Raw genomic sequence first — 16,867 nt, 5'->3', positions numbered from 1 at the left:
TGCAGCGCTAATACAGTTAAGAGGCATATTTATAAAGCAGTAAATGACTTTCACCAAACTTTCACTGCTGGTGAATCAATTTCCTCATTTAAACACATGCACCAGGAAGATTCACCTGCACCTACAGTGTATAGAGAATGTTAGATTCACTGCTTTATAAATACTCCTTATGTCACCTTGTATGTCAAAATATGTGTGCCTCTTAAAGTGGCATTAAACCCAAAAGCAAACATTATATTGCAGCTTACCGATTCTTATTTGTGATGGCTGCATTCGTTTTCTTTTTTAAGCTTCCTATTTTTTTTTCACCATAAGATCTGGCCAATGAGTCTGTTTTTCAACAGAACAAGCTCTACAGCAAATGTATATGACCAGGCTATTGGAGCCCCCCACCCCCCCACACCCTTTCATATTTTGATAACTCTTTACGCAGTCACATGATTCTCCAGGATCCTTTTCTCTTTTTTCTCGCGGTTCACGGCCCTCAATGTACAGAACAGCACTATTATTTGCATCCTTCTCCTGTGAGCCCAGGGGGTGTGTCCTTGACTCCCTTGACTTACAGGAAGTGGGTTGAATGAAGCTGGACATGATTTAACCTGGAAGTGACATGGCAGCCAGGTCTGAAGGGACACGTGACACGGGGGAATACTCCCTTTTCCAAGAGGAAGGGGGTTGGGTAGGCAGAATAAATAGATTTGTATAAATAAAATGTAGTGAAGTGGAGCTTTAATACACAGTAATGGCGTTGCTAGATCACCTAAATTGGTTGCAAATGGTAAAATTTGCTTGTGCATATGGCGGAGATACTGTGGGATTGATTTACTGAAGCCAAATTGCTCCAGAGCTTGGTAAATGAGGTAAAACTCCACTTTGCAAAAAATACCCAATCACAAGCCAGGAAAATAAAAAAACAGCATTTTTGCTTGCACATGATTGGATAATAGAAGTCAGCAGAGCTTCTGCTCATTTACTAAGCTCTGGAACAACTGCACTTTACAAAGTGCACAGTCTACTTGCCTTTAGTAAATCGACCCCTGTATGTGTCTAGCACAGTGGTCTCCAAACTGTGGCCGGGGTGCCCGATGTGGCCCTTTGCTTATTGTTATCTGGCCCTTAGGGCACTATTCCACCAACTGACATCAATGATGGAGCACCATTCCCCCTACTGACACCATCAATGGGGCACTATTCATTTCATTAAAACCAATGGGGCACTGATGCTGGGGCATTTTCTACTCCCACTGGTCACAGCCCCCCCCCAAAGCCTGAAGGACAGTAAACTGGCCCGTTGGTTAGAAAGTTTGGAGATTCCTGGTCTAGCACGTTGTAAAAGGTCTAAACCTCTTTGGTCAAGCACCGTATTATATTTATCCATAAGTCCAGGGGTCTCAAACTGGCGGCCCTCCAAGCTGTTGCGAAACTACAAGTCCCATCATGCCTCTGCCTGAGGGAGTCATGCTTGTAACTGTCAGCCTTGCAATGCCTCATGGGACTTGTAGTTCTGCAACGGCTGGAGGGCCACCAGTTTGAGACCCCTGAACCTTTAAAGTGTAAGTAAACCCTCCTATCATTTTCAGCCAAGGAAGCTGCCATCTTTGCCTTTGTTTAATCTACAACTGCCATGATGCTTCACATGTGATCAGTTATGACACCAGCCATTGGATGGGTTGACAGTTTGGTTGAGAGCACAACCAATGGGAGTGTTACATTTCCGGCACGTGCTGGAAATGAAACAGTTTTATGGATGGGTTTACTTCCGCTTTAAGACCTGTCTTCTGGGATTTTTTTCTTTTTCTTGCTATAAAATGTTCTCATTAAGAATATAAAAGTATATTTCAGACGTTTGTAGTCAAGTCTGTGAGTAAATATGCAACAATATTAGTTCTAAAGGTCTAATGTCCAGTATCGATGTAACTGGCCAAGTTGAATGACAACCTATGCTGTACAGTTACTTGGATCTTCCTCTTTTCCTTTTGGATTGTAAGCTCTTTAGCTCAGGATCCTCCCACTATTTATTGATGTTTTATAAATACATAGCTATATGTTATTCCCTACATGTCCCTTTATCCAAAATCAATAGCTAATAATAGCAGATGTCTTGCCTGTCGGTGGTTTTATGGGGCTGTCTTTTGCTGGCCGTGGACACGTGTATGGGCAGCCACTCCTTTGGATCAATTATGCCCTGTACATACGATCGGACATTCCGACAACAAAATCCATGGATTTTTTCAGACGGATGTTGGCTCAAACTTGTTTTGCATACACACGGTCGCACAAAGTTGTCGGAAAATCCGATCGTTCTGAACGCAGTGACATAAAACACGTACGTCGGGACTATAAACGGGGCAGTAGCCAATAGCTTTCATCTCTTTATTTATTCTGAGCATGCGTGGCACTTTGTGCGTCGGAATTGTCCACACACGGTCGGAATTTACGCAAACAGATTTTGTTGTCGGAAAATTTTATAGCCTACTCTCAAACTTTGTGTGTCGGAAATTCCGATGGAAAAAGTCCGATGGAGATCACACACGGTCGGAATTTCCGACAACAAGTTCCGATCGCACATATTCCGTCGGAAAGTCCGACCGTGTGTACAGGGCATTAATGTCAAAAGTTTATTGGAAAAAGCAAATAAGAATTGAAAGTGGATGTTTCAGAGTCAATCGATCATTCGCCACATGTAACCGACTATCAAAAATTTTGAAGCCACAGTTGTTGTGATCCTGCAATACCAATCCTAACTGATGAATAATTGCTATATTAATCCAAATTTTATTTAAGAAAAAGCAGTTTACCCAACAGTTAGATCAGTATGTATATGACCGGTATTAGCTAATAAAGTCTTGTAAGATTTGTCTGTAAGATCCCCATTTTCTGTTTTCTAGATTTAGTTCTTCTCCTATGAGATTTACCACCTAATATTTAATGAACTACAGTATTTGAAATACAGAAGAGCATGTTCTAATTAAAGAAGCATGTCACAATTAAATATATACACAACTAAAAACTGTACGTGGACCACCTCTATCAGCTCAACCCCCCCCCCCCGAAGCTATTACCTTGTACCACCTACCCCTCCCTTTTAGATTGTAAGCTTTGTGAGCAAGACCCTCCTAATCATTCTGTATTGAACTATATTGTAACTGTACTCATTTAAATTGTAAAGTGCTGTGCAAATTGTTGGCGTTATATAAATTCTGTATAAGAAGAAAATTGTATAATATAAAATATGTATATAAAATCTAAAAATATGTATAAAATTGTACAATATAAAAATGTTTGTGATGAAATAGGGCTGAAAATTTCCCTCCATCCTATTTTTAAATGTTCCAAGATTGTACCGGTTCTATAAAAGAACTTTCTAAATGATATTGGTCCTTAGGTAGCGTAGTACCGGGTCTATAGATAGAACATCACAATCACTGCCAGTGCCACATCACTACTTGTCAATGCAGTTTGGAGTCACAGGTAGCAACCAGCAGACAAAATAATGAAAATCGGCTTACACAAATGTCAGAATTCTTCAGTCGTCCTCCCTTGGCTCTTTTTAGAAGCCTGATCCAGGAGGCCTTCATTAGCCAGCCTGCTCAATCACTGTGCTCGGCAGTGGCAGACAGAAATGATCCCGACTAAAGCAAAGCCTGGATTGAATTGTAGATTTGCTTGCTCTTTCCTATCCATCTTGGCTTGCAAGCTCCAGCACAAGCCAACCGCGTCAACTTCAGCGCAAGTACTAGGGGGTGGCATTCCCAGCAGAGAGGTCCATCATCATAAAGGATACATGCATCAGCAGCATCAACCCCCCCCCTCCCACTCCCCAAAACAAAGGTCATCTAAAGAGAGGTGCAAATATGTCTCCTATCAGGCGATGATAACAAATCCCAGGCATCCATGATTGCCTTGCACAGGTGATGGCTGCACGGTACCGACTGCCTCCTCCTGCAGGAAGATACCCTCCTTTATATAAAGAAGAGGAAATCACAGGCTAAATGTAGTCAGTGACATTTGCAAGTGCAAAGTTCAATCAATCTCTTTAGGGATCTGGTTGGGGGCCGGAGAATGGCATCACTGAGCATGCTCTGTATCCCTTTCCTTACGCAGATGCTCACATCACACGCTGTTGTTGGTCTATGTCAGATTGCTGCTACTGCTGCTGCATCTCAAGGGTACACAGCTTGAAAACAGCAAGATGCTGGCTGAGCGGATATTCAGGCGGATGGCAGGGCTGTCATTGGCGGCACACTCTAGCCTCCCCAGAAACAAGGAGTAGATGTATTTATTTATATTGGGAGGGGGCAGGAATACAGGCAGCATGTGTTGCAGGAATGATGGGATCAATCTACATGTTGTAGACGCAGGTATTCAGATGTAGTGAGGAAAAGGCAGATATTAGGCTGGTACACAAGAACCAATGATAAAAAAACAAAAGCAGCTTTAACCACTTGCCCTCCAGAAGATTACTACTACTATTATAAGTGGCAATTATGCGGTTAATGCAACGCTGTACCCAAATACAATTTATGTCATTTTTTTCCCCCACAAATAGAGCTTTCTTTTGGTGGTATTTGATCACCACTGCGTTTTTTTATTTTTTACGCTATAAAGAAAAAAGACTGAGAATTTTGAAAACAAAAAAAAAAACAAAAAAAAAAAAAACAATATTTTTTGCTTTCTGCTATAAAACATATCCAATAAAAAAATGTAAAAATGTCTTCATACATTTAGGTCAGTATGTATTCTGCTACATATTTTTAGTAAAAAAAGCGCAAAAGTTATATCGTCTACAGATATATATATATATCTATCCATATAGATAGATAGGTAGATAGATAGATAGATAGATAGATAGATAGATAGATAGATAGATAGATAGATAGATAGATAGATAGATAGATAGATAGATAGATAGATAGATAGATAGATCGATCTATATATATAGATATAGATATATATCTATATCTATACTGGAATTTTATATATTTATTTTTTATACTAGTAATGGTGGCGTTCAGCAACTTATAGCGGGACTGTGATATTGCAGTGGACAATCGGACACTAACTGACACTTTTGACACTTTGTTGGAACCAGTGACACTAATACAGTGATCAGTGCTAAAAAAATACACTGTCACTGTACTAATGACACTGGCTGGGAAGAAGTTAAACATCTAGGGCGATTAAAGGGTTAACTGTGTGCCTAACCAGTTTGCAATATGTGTGCTGTTTTTAATTAGGGATGTGATGGATTTTCTTTCCCTGCTTTCTTTCCCTGCTTTGCAGGAAAAGAAAATCCATCACTTCCTCCCTGTCAAGACAGAGCTCTGTGTTGTTAACATAGGCAGAGCTCTGTCCAGCCTCTCTGCTTGATAATCAGTGGGTGCCAGTGGACATCCATTTCCTGGCACCCGCTGATCGGCTTCTACTGTGCGGCCCCCTACCCGGGAGCGCAGAATCACGTATATACGGCAAGGCCGTCCTGTAGCAGTAAATCTGCTATGGGGCGGTCGACAATTGGTTCAGAAAGCACATAATTTTAGGATAATAGCCGTATTTATCTAAATTTTTATGTAACTTTATTTTTTTCCATTTTTATAAGCACATTTTATTGATTAAAAAAAAGAAATCCTTTGCTTTCACATTTTTACATTCTAATATTTTAATAAAGGGCTCATTCATACCTGTAGGGTAAAAAGTGCAGTTACTGCAATGCATACCATTCATTTAGAATTATAGCATATACAGTAGTGTATCACAGCAGTCAATGCACCCATGCTGCAGCTCATGCATGTTGTGCATTGCAGAGTATCTCCACTTTTGTTGAGGAAAAACACATGATCTATGTAACATTGCAAGGATTTTAACAAACTTTTTTGCAGATTCCTACATTTGCTGAAGAAATATCTGTTTGTTTGTCTGTGTCCATGGCCAAAGTGAATCTGTATGGGAGTGATTTTATAATTATCAAACAACTGCTGCACCTGCAGGGCTCTAATGAGGAAAGTGGCAGGGTTTGCATCCTTTTAGATGTGATTTCCTTTTGGGAATATCTCACCAAAAATGACATTTTAGTTGCAGGGGATGCCAAAATCTAACTTGTATCTTACTGCAGAATTCTGGTAAAATCAGTCAATCACACGAGCAGCAAATTACATTCCTAGGAGCCCATCCTGTACACCATCTGTGTACAGAACACCTCCAGGTAGCCATATTGCATTGCATTGTACAGAAAATTACAGGAGCTGCAGATTGAAAAGGAAAGGTAATTTTTTAAAACATTCAATTACAATTTGACTTAAGTCGCAATTGTATACGCTATAATATTATTTTTAATTTGCGATTTTTATTTTTTACCATGAAGGTGGAGTTAGGCCCCTTTCACACTGGCGGAGTCCGCCAGCAGATCTGCCTGCTCATCAGGGGATCTCTCCATTGATCCCCGCTGAGCAGGTGGATGACAGGTCCGTGTCCGCTCTGCAACAGTCTACTTTTCTGTATAGGGCTGTCAGATGGGGAATGGATCCCCATCTGTCTATTTTTAGCGGATAGGATCAGATTGGATGTCAGTGGGCCGCCGTTCCATAGAGAGCAATGCATGGTCCGATTGGTTACGCCTGAAAAACTGACAGGCGGACCCGATCGGTCCATCACTGTGAAAGGGGCCTTACACTTTTAAAAAAGAAGTAACATGTCTGTTTTTTTTTCGAGTGTAAGGACTCATTCAGATTTTTTACACTGTAGTAACATGCATCAAAACACGTTTCACCAAGTATTACTACAACAAATCCGATGCACTGCATTGCCATTTGAATGGTACCCAATGCACAACCACTGTAGTGAACAGTCCACCACAAGACAGCACTGGACTCCAGGCACTGGTATGTACCTGTTTTTTTTTTAAGTCAGCAGCTACAGTATTTGTAAAGAAAAAAACAAAAAAAACTAATGAAGTTATACCACATGCAGTCCAGTGCTTCTTTTTTCTGCATCAAAAACGCATGGAAACTAGGTTACATTGATCTCAATGCCAAAGTTCACGCCATTGCAGTGGGTACCAGTACAGTCAGCTAAAGTAGAACATGCTGCTTTTTTTCTGCAAGGAACTGCAATGGAACATGTCAAAACGCACAGAAACACATCAAAAACGCATTGGAACGCATTATAGCAAAAAAACAAAGGAATTTTTGGGGAAAAAAATAAACAAGAGGGGAATAACGTACTGGAATGCATTGAAAAACATCACAAATGTGCATGCAGAAATGCAAATAATCTAAAATGGATCCTTTAGACATGCTGCTAGTCCATTAAAAATGAATTGGTTACTATAGTGCAGAGCCCCTTCCCTCTATTGGGGAAAATCTCTGCACTATGTTTCTGGGTCTACACATTAGGGCAGGGGTGTCACACTCAATTTCATTGTGGGCCACATCAGCAGTTTGGTTGCCCTCAAAGGGCTGATTTTATCTGGGGTGCACTATGTACAGAGTGCAGGGTTCAGGAGAGCATTATGTACAGAGTTCAGTATTACACTGTGTGGAGCGTTCAGGAGTGAGCTATATAGAGAGTGCAGAGTTCAGGAGGGCGATATATACAGAGCGCATGATTCAGTGGGAGCATTATGCACAGAGTGCAGTTCCAGGAGTGCCCTATGCACAGAGTGCAGAGTTCGGGGGTGCACTATGCATAAAGTGCAAAGTTTAGAGGTGGACTATGTACACAGTGCAGGGTTTGAGGATGCGCTATACACAGATAGCAGGGTTTAGAAGTGTGTGGCATACAGAGTGCAGAGTTCAGGGGTGTGCTATGTACAGAGTGAAGAGTTTAGGGGTGCTCTATGCACAGATAGCAGGGTTTAGGAGTGCGTTGTGTACAGAGTTCAGAGGTGTGCTATGTACAGAGTGCAGAGTTTAGGGGTGCGCTATGCACATGTAGCAGGGTTTAGGTGTGTTGCGTACAGAGTTCAGGGTTTAGGGGTGCACTCTGGACAGTGCACAATCAGCGCCCCCCTCCAAAACTTCCTTGCATCTTTCTCTCCTACCTGGCCTGGCTCTAGTACCTCCCTATGTAGGTGGCTCTGCCTTGCCTTGCAGGGAGATCTTTCTCCCTCTCAGATTCTGGAGATCTGTCCCCACGATGACAGAGGGGAGCGGAGGACGAGAGCTGCAGTTGGTGGAATGGAGTTTCGGCACATTGTGGCTGCAAAACTGACTGTGAGGGCCGCATGACAAGACCTGGCGGGCCAGATTTGGCCCGCGAGCCTTGTGTCTGACATGTGTGCATTAGGAGTTCCCAGCCTCCTGCTGGGTTTTGTATTTATATTATATAATGAAAAATATTGCAGGAAGAGCTAAAAATGCAAAGGTGGATGGGAACCTCCAAAACTGAGGAACAGGAGCAGAGTTAGTAATTTTGGCACTGCGATCTTGCAGTTGGGATATCCAAGACATAAAAGAAGCTAGGGGATGCCTCTGCCCACCAGGCTTTACCTATATCTTAAAATTTAATTTTGGGTGGACTGCATAAAAAAGAAAAAAAAATGGGTAGGTTGGAACCCCTGTCAGGTTTTTACTTTTATCTAGGGCTCTGTTAAAGAGATTTATCTTTATGTGATTCACTGCAGACGTTGGTTTAGCAGAGAGGAAGTAAGGAGAATTCTTAAGCAGCAACACAGACAGGCATGGCAATGCTTTATTTTGTAGACTAGGGAAAGGTTAGAACCCCTGTCAAATTTTTATTTCTTTCTGTCCATGTTGTAGATTTTTTCTTCATTTCCTGTCTGGTTAAACCATTGCCAACAGGAACGGAAGTGAGGGTAAATCTCTCTAATAGAGCACTAGATAGCAGTAAAAGTACAACAGGAGTTTGAACCCTTCACCACTCAATCCACAACTAGAAAAAAAGGTTTTTGTCCTGACATACACTCTAACAAACATACCAACAACATTTGTCCCAGTCCCCGGCCCACAGTTGATATGGGTCTGCCAAGAACACACTCACCCTCTGGGCAGTCTGAATCAGACCAGGCCTACTTTCTAGGCAGTCCCAACCCTAATTATGTGGAAATTGTCCACTTATGGCTACAATCCACTTCTAAGCAGCTCTGGTTTGTCACCAGTAACATCCATGCTGGCTAAGGGCACCTCCCACCATCCTCCAGCCACAGGAAAAGGATACGGCATGCACACACCTGAAACAAATAGAAACTCCACCGTCTTTAGTCACTCACAGGCCCACCTCCAAAAATTGGGAATGTCTAAAATGTTCAGCCTGTGAACGATTTTACTGTAGGTGGAGTTTAATGTACAGTTCGTTACAATCTGGCTTTTGTCTGCATTCCTCCAGACCCGACATATATATTCCACACAGTTCTCAGGCCTGAGGCTCATCTCCAGATGATCCCAAGGACTACCTCCCCCTTTCAGGTGGCCCTGAGGACCACCTCCAGAAATAGGGAATGTCCACACATTCAGCCTTTCAACAATTTCCTCTCCACATTTCCAGACCCGACATATATATTCCACATAGTTCTCAGGCCTCAGGCCAATCTCCAGACGATCCTTAGGACCACCTCCCCCTTTCAGGTGGTCCCGAGGGCCACCTCCAGAAAATAAGAAATGTCCACACGTTTAGCCTTTCAATGATTTTACTGTAGTCAGGGTATAATGTACAGTTCGTTACAACCCAACTTTTGTCTCCACCTGACATACAGTTGTGCTCACAGGTTTACATACCCTGGCAGAATTTATGATTTCTTGGCTATTTTTCAGAGAATATGAATGATAACACAAAAAACTTTCATTCACTCATGGTTACTGTTTGGCCTGAAGCCGTTTATTATCTATCAACTGTGTTTACTCTTTTTAAATCATAATGGCAACAGAAACTACCCAAATGACCCTGATCAAAAGTTTACATACCCTGGTGATTTTGGCCTGATACCATGCACACAAGTTGACACAAATGGGTTTAAATGGCTATTAAAAGGTAACCATCCTCACCTGTGATCTGTTTGTTGTCAATGAATTTCTGGACTCCTGACAGACCCTTGCATCTTTCATCCAGTGCTGTACTGACGTTTCTGGATTTTGAGTCATGGGGAAAGCAAAAGAATTGTCAAAGGATCTGCGGAAAAAGGTAGTTGAACTGTATAAAACAGAAAAGCGATAAAAAAAGAGATCCAAGGAATTGAGAATGCCAATCAGCAGTGTTCAAACTCTAATCAAGAAGTGGAAAATGAGGGGTTCTGTTGAAACCAATTACAATTTCAGCCACAACTACCAAGAAAATTGTTTGGGATGCAAAGAAAAACCCACAAATAACTGGTGAAATACAGGACTCTCTGAAAACATGTGGTGTGGCTGTTTCAAGATGCAAAATAAGGAGGCACTTGAAGAAAGATGGGCTGCATGGTCGAGTCGCCAAACGCAAATGCCACAAAGTATCCCGCTTACAACACACTAAACAGCACAGAGACAAGCCTCAAACATTCTGGCACAAAGTCATTTGGAGTGATGAGACCAAAATTTAGCTTTTTGGCCACAACCATAAACGCTACATTTGGAGAGGAGTCAACAAGGCCTATGATGAAAGGTACGGAGGTGGATCGCTGATGTTTTGGGGATGCGTGAGCTACAAAGGTACAGGAAATTTGGTCAAAATTGTTGGTAAGATGAATGCAGTATGTTATCAAAAAATACTGGAGGCACATTTGCATTTATCAGCCAGGAAGCTGAACATGGGACGTACTTGGACATTCCAGCATGACAATGATCCAAAACACAAGGCCAAGTAGACCTGTCTACAGCAGAATAAAGTGAGGGTTATGGAGTGGCCATCTCAGTCTCCTGACCTCAATATCATTGAGCCACTCTGGGGAGATCTCAAACGTCCAGTTCACACAAGACAGCCCAAGAATTTACAGGAACTGGAGGCTTTTTGTCAAGAGGAATGGGCAGCTTTACCATCAAAGAAGATAAAGAGCCTCATCCACAAATACCACAAAAGTCTTCAAGCTGTCATTGATGTTAAAGGGGGCAATACATGGTATTAAGTACTGGGGTGTGTAATCTTTTGATCAGGGTCATTTCAGTAGTTTCTGTTGCCATTATGATTTAAAAAGAGTAAACACCTTTGATTGATAATAACTGGCTTCAGCCAAACAATAACCATGAGTGAAAGAAAAGTTTTTGTGTTATTATTCAGATTCTCTGAAAAATGGCCAAGAAATCATAAATTCTGCCAGGGTATGTAAACTTATGAGCACAACTGTACGTCGGGTCTGGAGGAGTGGAGACAAAAGTTGGGTTGTAACGAACTGTACATTATACCCTGACTACAGTAAAATCATTAAAAGGCTAAACGTGTGGACATTCCTTATTTTCTGGAGGTGGCCCTCAGGACCACCTTAAAGGGGGAGGTGGTCCTAAGGATCGTCTGGAGATTGGCCTGTTTTTGCGTTATTATTCAGATTCTCTGAAAAATGGCCAAGAAATCATAAATTCTGCCAGGGTATGTAAACTTATGAGCACAACTGTACGTCGGGTCTGGAGGAGTGGAGACAAAAGTTGGGTTGTAACGAACTGTACATTATACCCTGACTACAGTAAAATCATTAAAAGGCTAAACGTGTGGACATTCCTTATTTTCTGGAGGTGGCCCTCAGGACCACCTTAAAGGGGGAGGTGGTCCTAAGGATCGTCTGGAGATTGGCCTGTTTTTGTGTTATTACTCAGATTCTCTGAAAAATGGCCAAGAAATCATTAATTCTGCCAGGGTATGTAAACTTATGAGCACAACTGTATATGGTCCACACAGATATCAGGCCTGAGGCCCACCTCCAGATGGTCCTGGGGACCACCTCCACCTCTCAGGACCACCTCCAGAAATAAGGTATGTCCACAGGTTCACCCTTTCAACGATTGTCCTGTAGTTGGTGTATAATGTACTGTTTGTTACAACCCAGATTCTGTCTCCACTCCTTCAGGCCTGACATAAATATTTCACACAGTGCATATCTAACAAACACAGGATAACAACTCAACTCGTCTACTATCCTCACTGCAGGTCCACCAAAGGTGGGTTCTCCAACCAGGTCTACCATGGGCCTACCCCATAGGGTTCATTTCCTAAGGCTACAGGCTTACATATCACTATACCAGGAGTAGCCTTTTCCCATCACCAATGCTCCCATAGAAGGGACCTTAATAAAAAAAAAAAAATGAACTAACCCCTACTAACACACTCAGCATATATCCTTTTTTGAGTTACTGTGCATCATCTGTAACTCAAATAAGGATGAGGTTGCAATCACTGAACACATCATTGGGACAGAGGACAGAAATGCGGCACTGTCCCAACAAGTCCGGATCAGTTGGCATCAATGCTTTACATGAATTTTGACCAGAATTGAAGCTCTGGCTTTTGCCTTACCACCTCTGTCATCTACCTATTGGCCATTATATGCGGAGGTTGGTCTCACTGTTGTCAAAATTGCAATGATCCATTCCTAATTATGTTGGTGCCCATCATGTGCTTTTTAAAGAGGTGAAATTTCATTTGAAACTACAGGAACCCTCTAAAGAACAAATGTTTGCACGTCAAGCTTGCCGAGTCTCAAACCAGCTTGCTCTGGAGGGTTGTGAAAACTGCTAGTTACAGAGCGAACCTTTGAGCCAAACAACTCTGCTTGCTGCCACATTTTTCCCCAGACAGGAGCGTGAATAAATTATTCTTGCATTTTATTTCTGGTCACCTCATTCTGGAATATGGCCATGAGCCCATGACTGTAAAATCAATCCAGTGACCTCTAGAAAACCCAGTGAACTGCCGTGACATGAAGAGCTCTCTGCTGGACGGCCTCAGCTCCAACGCTGGAAATAAAACCTGCAAATATCAGCTCACTGGCTACGACAGAACAATAAAAGGTGCCAAGAGTGAACACAGCCGTTCAGGACAATAAACAATCATGTACCGAGTGTAAATGAAACATGAAAAGTCGCCAGCAGGCCGCCAGCCGTGTGATATGAATTTACTGCAAAACCACCAGACTGCCAATAATAAGTCAACAGGGGCCCCTTGTCTAGGAGCAAACGTCTTCATGCCTTGAGAACTGGATCCAGTGTGGATCGGAAACATTGCTAATCTGGTGTTTTTCATCACATGATTCCTCTGACTTTTCAAGATTTTCTTGCTTTGATTCCGGACCCACACAATTGTAATTTTGTCAGACACGGTGAGTTACACGTGCACCAAAGGAACCCCTTCATTTAAAGAACCAAATGGTCCTTACATAGTTACATAGTAGGTGAGGTTGAAAAAAGACACAAGTCCATCAAGTCCAACCTATGTGTGTGATTATATGTCAGTATTACATTGTATATCCCTGTATGTTGTGGTCGTTCAGGTGCTTATCTAATAGTTTCTTGAAACTATCGATGCCCCCCGCTGAGACCACCGCCTGTGGAAGGTTGTGGTCTCCTTGAAACACTCAGATCTGTTGTACCTGCCATTAAAACACAGTGCAGCTCACAGACGTCTCGATAGGAACTACAGTGATGGCTCAATTTTTGTAACTATTTAAAGTGATTGTAAACCCTTACATACTGTATACCCAGTAAAAGGACTATCCTCAGGTAATACACACACAGGAAACAAATCCTCCTACATACATTGCTATAAAACATATCCAATAAAAAGATGTAAAAAGACAAAATTTGTTCATCAATTTAGGCCAATATGTATTCTGATACATATTTTTAGTAAAAAAAAATTCCAATAAGCGCATATTTATTGGTTTGCGCAAAATTTAGGCCTCTTTCACACGAGGGATCCGTATGTCCGTTTTTCATCCTTCCGTTTTCGGATGAAAAACGGACATACATGTATCCCTATGGAGCGTCGGATATCAGCGGTGACATGTCCGCTGACATCCGACCCGCTCCGATCCGAAAAGTGTAACGGAGGAAAAACCTACTTTTCCATCCGTTTTCGGATCGGATCGGGTGACGACGGACACTACGGTCCGTCATCATCCGATCCCCCATTGGGGAGAGCGACGCTCTGACAGGTCCGTAGCTGCACAGTGTGCAGCGATGGACCTGTCATCTTTCTGCTCAGCGGGGATCGGTGGAGCGATCCCCGCTGAGCAAGCGGGTGTTCACGGGGCAGATCATCACTGATCCGCCCCGTGAGAAAGAGGCCATATAGCGTCTACTAACTATGGGATAGATTTATGGAATTTTTACTTATTTTATTTTTTTACTAGTAATGGCAGCGATCAGCTACTTATAGCGGGACTGTGATATTGCGGCGAACAAATTGGACACTAACTAACACTTTTTTGGGAGCCGGTGACACTAATACAGTTATCAGTGCTAAAAAATATGCACTGTCACTGTACTAATGACACTGGCTGGGAAGGGGTTAACATCAGGGGCGATCAATGGGTTGACTGTTTGCCTAATCTGTGTTTTTCTACTGTGTGGGAGGTGCTTTTACTAGGGGAAGACATGGATCCTGTGTTCCTGCAAAGCAGGAACACAGGATCCATGCTTTCCCTACTGACAGAATGGCAATCTGCCTTGTTTACATAGGCAGACTGCCGTTTTGCCTCTGTACTGCATAATCGGCGGGACATCAAGTATATAATCACAGCGGGAGCTAGCCGCCGGCGGCACGCATTGGCGCCTGCTACCTGGAAGTGCAGGATTATGTATATATACGTGATTCTGCACACAGCGGCCGCCTTGTAGCAGTATATCTACTATAGAGCGGTCGGCAAGTGATTAAGGAATGGTTAAAACCCCTGACAAATTATTTACATGTTTTGCCAACTGTATTGCGGAGATTACTCTTCTTTTCTGGTCCTGTAGACACATGAGGAAGTGAGAAAGATATCGCCAAAAAGTAAAGCTAGCCATATATTGATTGAAATTTGGCCAGTTCAGCAGCCAATCAGCTGCAGCCATTGATCAGTGCTGGGTGCCACTGTCAGAATAAAATGTCCAAGCAGAGAGATTCCTCCATTCACCTTGTTTGTGTGGATAGAGGAATCGGTTTTGTGTTTGTTCAGCCAGCTGGCTGATGTCACAGAAGTTGTCTGATACACTTTAAGCCCAGAATGTGACCAAACTCCAGCAATCCCTCACTGGGCCGCTCACATTTCAGCGGCCTCTCTTCTCTCGCTGTACCAAAATTGAAATGAAATAAGAGTGCTGGCAGCCAGACAGATATGGTCCCTGCCAAAATATCTGATTTTTATCAGCCTTACTGCATTTTGTTCTTATTGTTGACAGATCTGTCCTCTTAAATGCACCATCGCTCATTTTATGCAATACAGTCTTTCTTCTGCAGCCCAGTTTCATCTCCTTGATACCAGTTTTATAACAGTGATGAAAACATGACCATGGTCGTAGCCATTAATCCTAAAATGTCTACGACAAGGTCACTCTTTGCTGACCTCTGATAGATAAATTCTGTGACAACAGTGTCACAAGACAACCTAAAGCGTAACTCCACTTTTGTTGAGAAAAAAACATCCCCCCTGGGTGATCTATGTACATTACAAGGATTATAACAACATTTGTTGCAGATTCCTACCTTTTGTTATTCTGAAGAAATCCCTGTGTGTTTCTCTGTGTCCATGTGGGAAAGTGAATCTAATAGGAGTGGTTTTATAATTATCAATCAGCTGTGCCGCTGCAGAGCACTAATGAGGAAATCTGCTGGGTCTGCATTCCTTTAGACATGATTTCCTATTGGGAGTATCTCACCAAAAATGAAATTTTTGTTGTAGGGGATGACTGATATCTGACTTGTATCTTAGTGTAGACTGGGAAAATCGGTCAGCCAATCACACAAACAGAAAATTATGTTTCTGGGGGGCGTTCTGTACACATTCTGTATACAGAACACCTCCAGGTTGTCATATTGCATTTTCAGAAAATTACAGCGGCTGCAGAATGAAAACGAAAGGTTTCAATTCTTCCAGCCTGGACCAGAAGTGATGTTGCTCCTGACCTCCAAGACCATAGAGTGTTAACTCTTTGGGAGCAGCCGGCCGCACTGCCTGAGAAATGATCATTTCTCAGGCAAACTGGCAGAAATGGTAAGCCTGAGAAACACTGGCAAGTGGGGCTGGGGGGGGGGGGGGGTGCATGTATATAAACTGCTAAAAGGTATTTAGCAGTTTATATTTACTAAAACTATTGCATTTCCATGTTCTGTGTACCGTGGGAGACCAGATATAGTGAATGCAGGGTCCTGGGTTTAGTAACACTTTAACTGTGCCTAAACAGTACCCTAAAGGTTTACCTTTTGCCTTAAGTTCCTCCTAAAAATAACAGTGAACCCTCTGAGCCTTGAGCCTCATACCTGTATATCCACAGTGTGAAATTATCTAGGACACTGCTGCCTTTGACTGCTAGTTTCACCAGATTTGGAGAGACATTTGGTGATGTCACTACTGTGCTCCTCACTGTTCTCCTTGCTGGAGAGAAAGCTGTACCTGAGAAGATGCAATGGAAGGATCTCCCTGCTTTATCCATTCTGTGGATCTGTACTTTCACCACCTCCCCTGCTGCTGCCTGAATATTCCACGCACCAGTCTTCAGTGGGGCAGCTCTAATCTAAGGAAGAAAAGCTCTGCTTCTCTACGAAGATGGTCTCCTTCACATAGAGATACAGTGCAGAACAAGTCACGGTAAGTCAATAACAGGGAACATTTAGCTGCAAGGAGCCCCCAGGCAAAACTGGTGATGGCTAGCCCTGTGTTTGCCTTTTTTTAAGTACATCTTCCTTAGGATCCTCCTGAGTTATATCTTATCTGTTATTAAGTGTAAGTCAATAAGACTAATAAATATGCAAATAT

At 42.4% G+C, this 16,867-nt stretch overlaps 1 protein-coding gene across 11 annotated transcripts in view; it reads right to left on the bottom strand.

Moving 5' to 3' along the window:
• CACNB2 (calcium voltage-gated channel auxiliary subunit beta 2) overlaps positions 1–16,867 on the bottom strand; it is a 426,586-nt gene that overhangs the window by 141,116 nt on the left and 268,603 nt on the right. For 2 of the 11 annotated variants that reach the window (XM_073629736.1, XM_073629742.1), the window contains exon 1: positions 3,510–4,198. The exons of 7 other annotated variants lie outside the window; for them this stretch is intronic. In XM_073629736.1, coding sequence (XP_073485837.1) covers positions 3,510–3,578 — 69 coding nt within the window. In that variant the 5' untranslated portion in view covers positions 3,579–4,198. Of the gene's footprint in view, positions 1–3,509; positions 4,200–16,867 lie in introns of those variants that run through there. 2 more of the 11 variants (XM_073629743.1, XM_073629735.1) reach the window with 2 other exon arrangements.

The sequence above is a fragment of the Aquarana catesbeiana genome, linkage group LG05 (assembly GCF_042186555.1).
Source record: "Aquarana catesbeiana isolate 2022-GZ linkage group LG05, ASM4218655v1, whole genome shotgun sequence".
NCBI classification, from domain to species: Eukaryota; Metazoa; Chordata; class Amphibia; order Anura; family Ranidae; genus Aquarana; species Aquarana catesbeiana.
This window is presented reverse-complemented; position numbering and strand designations above follow the sequence as displayed.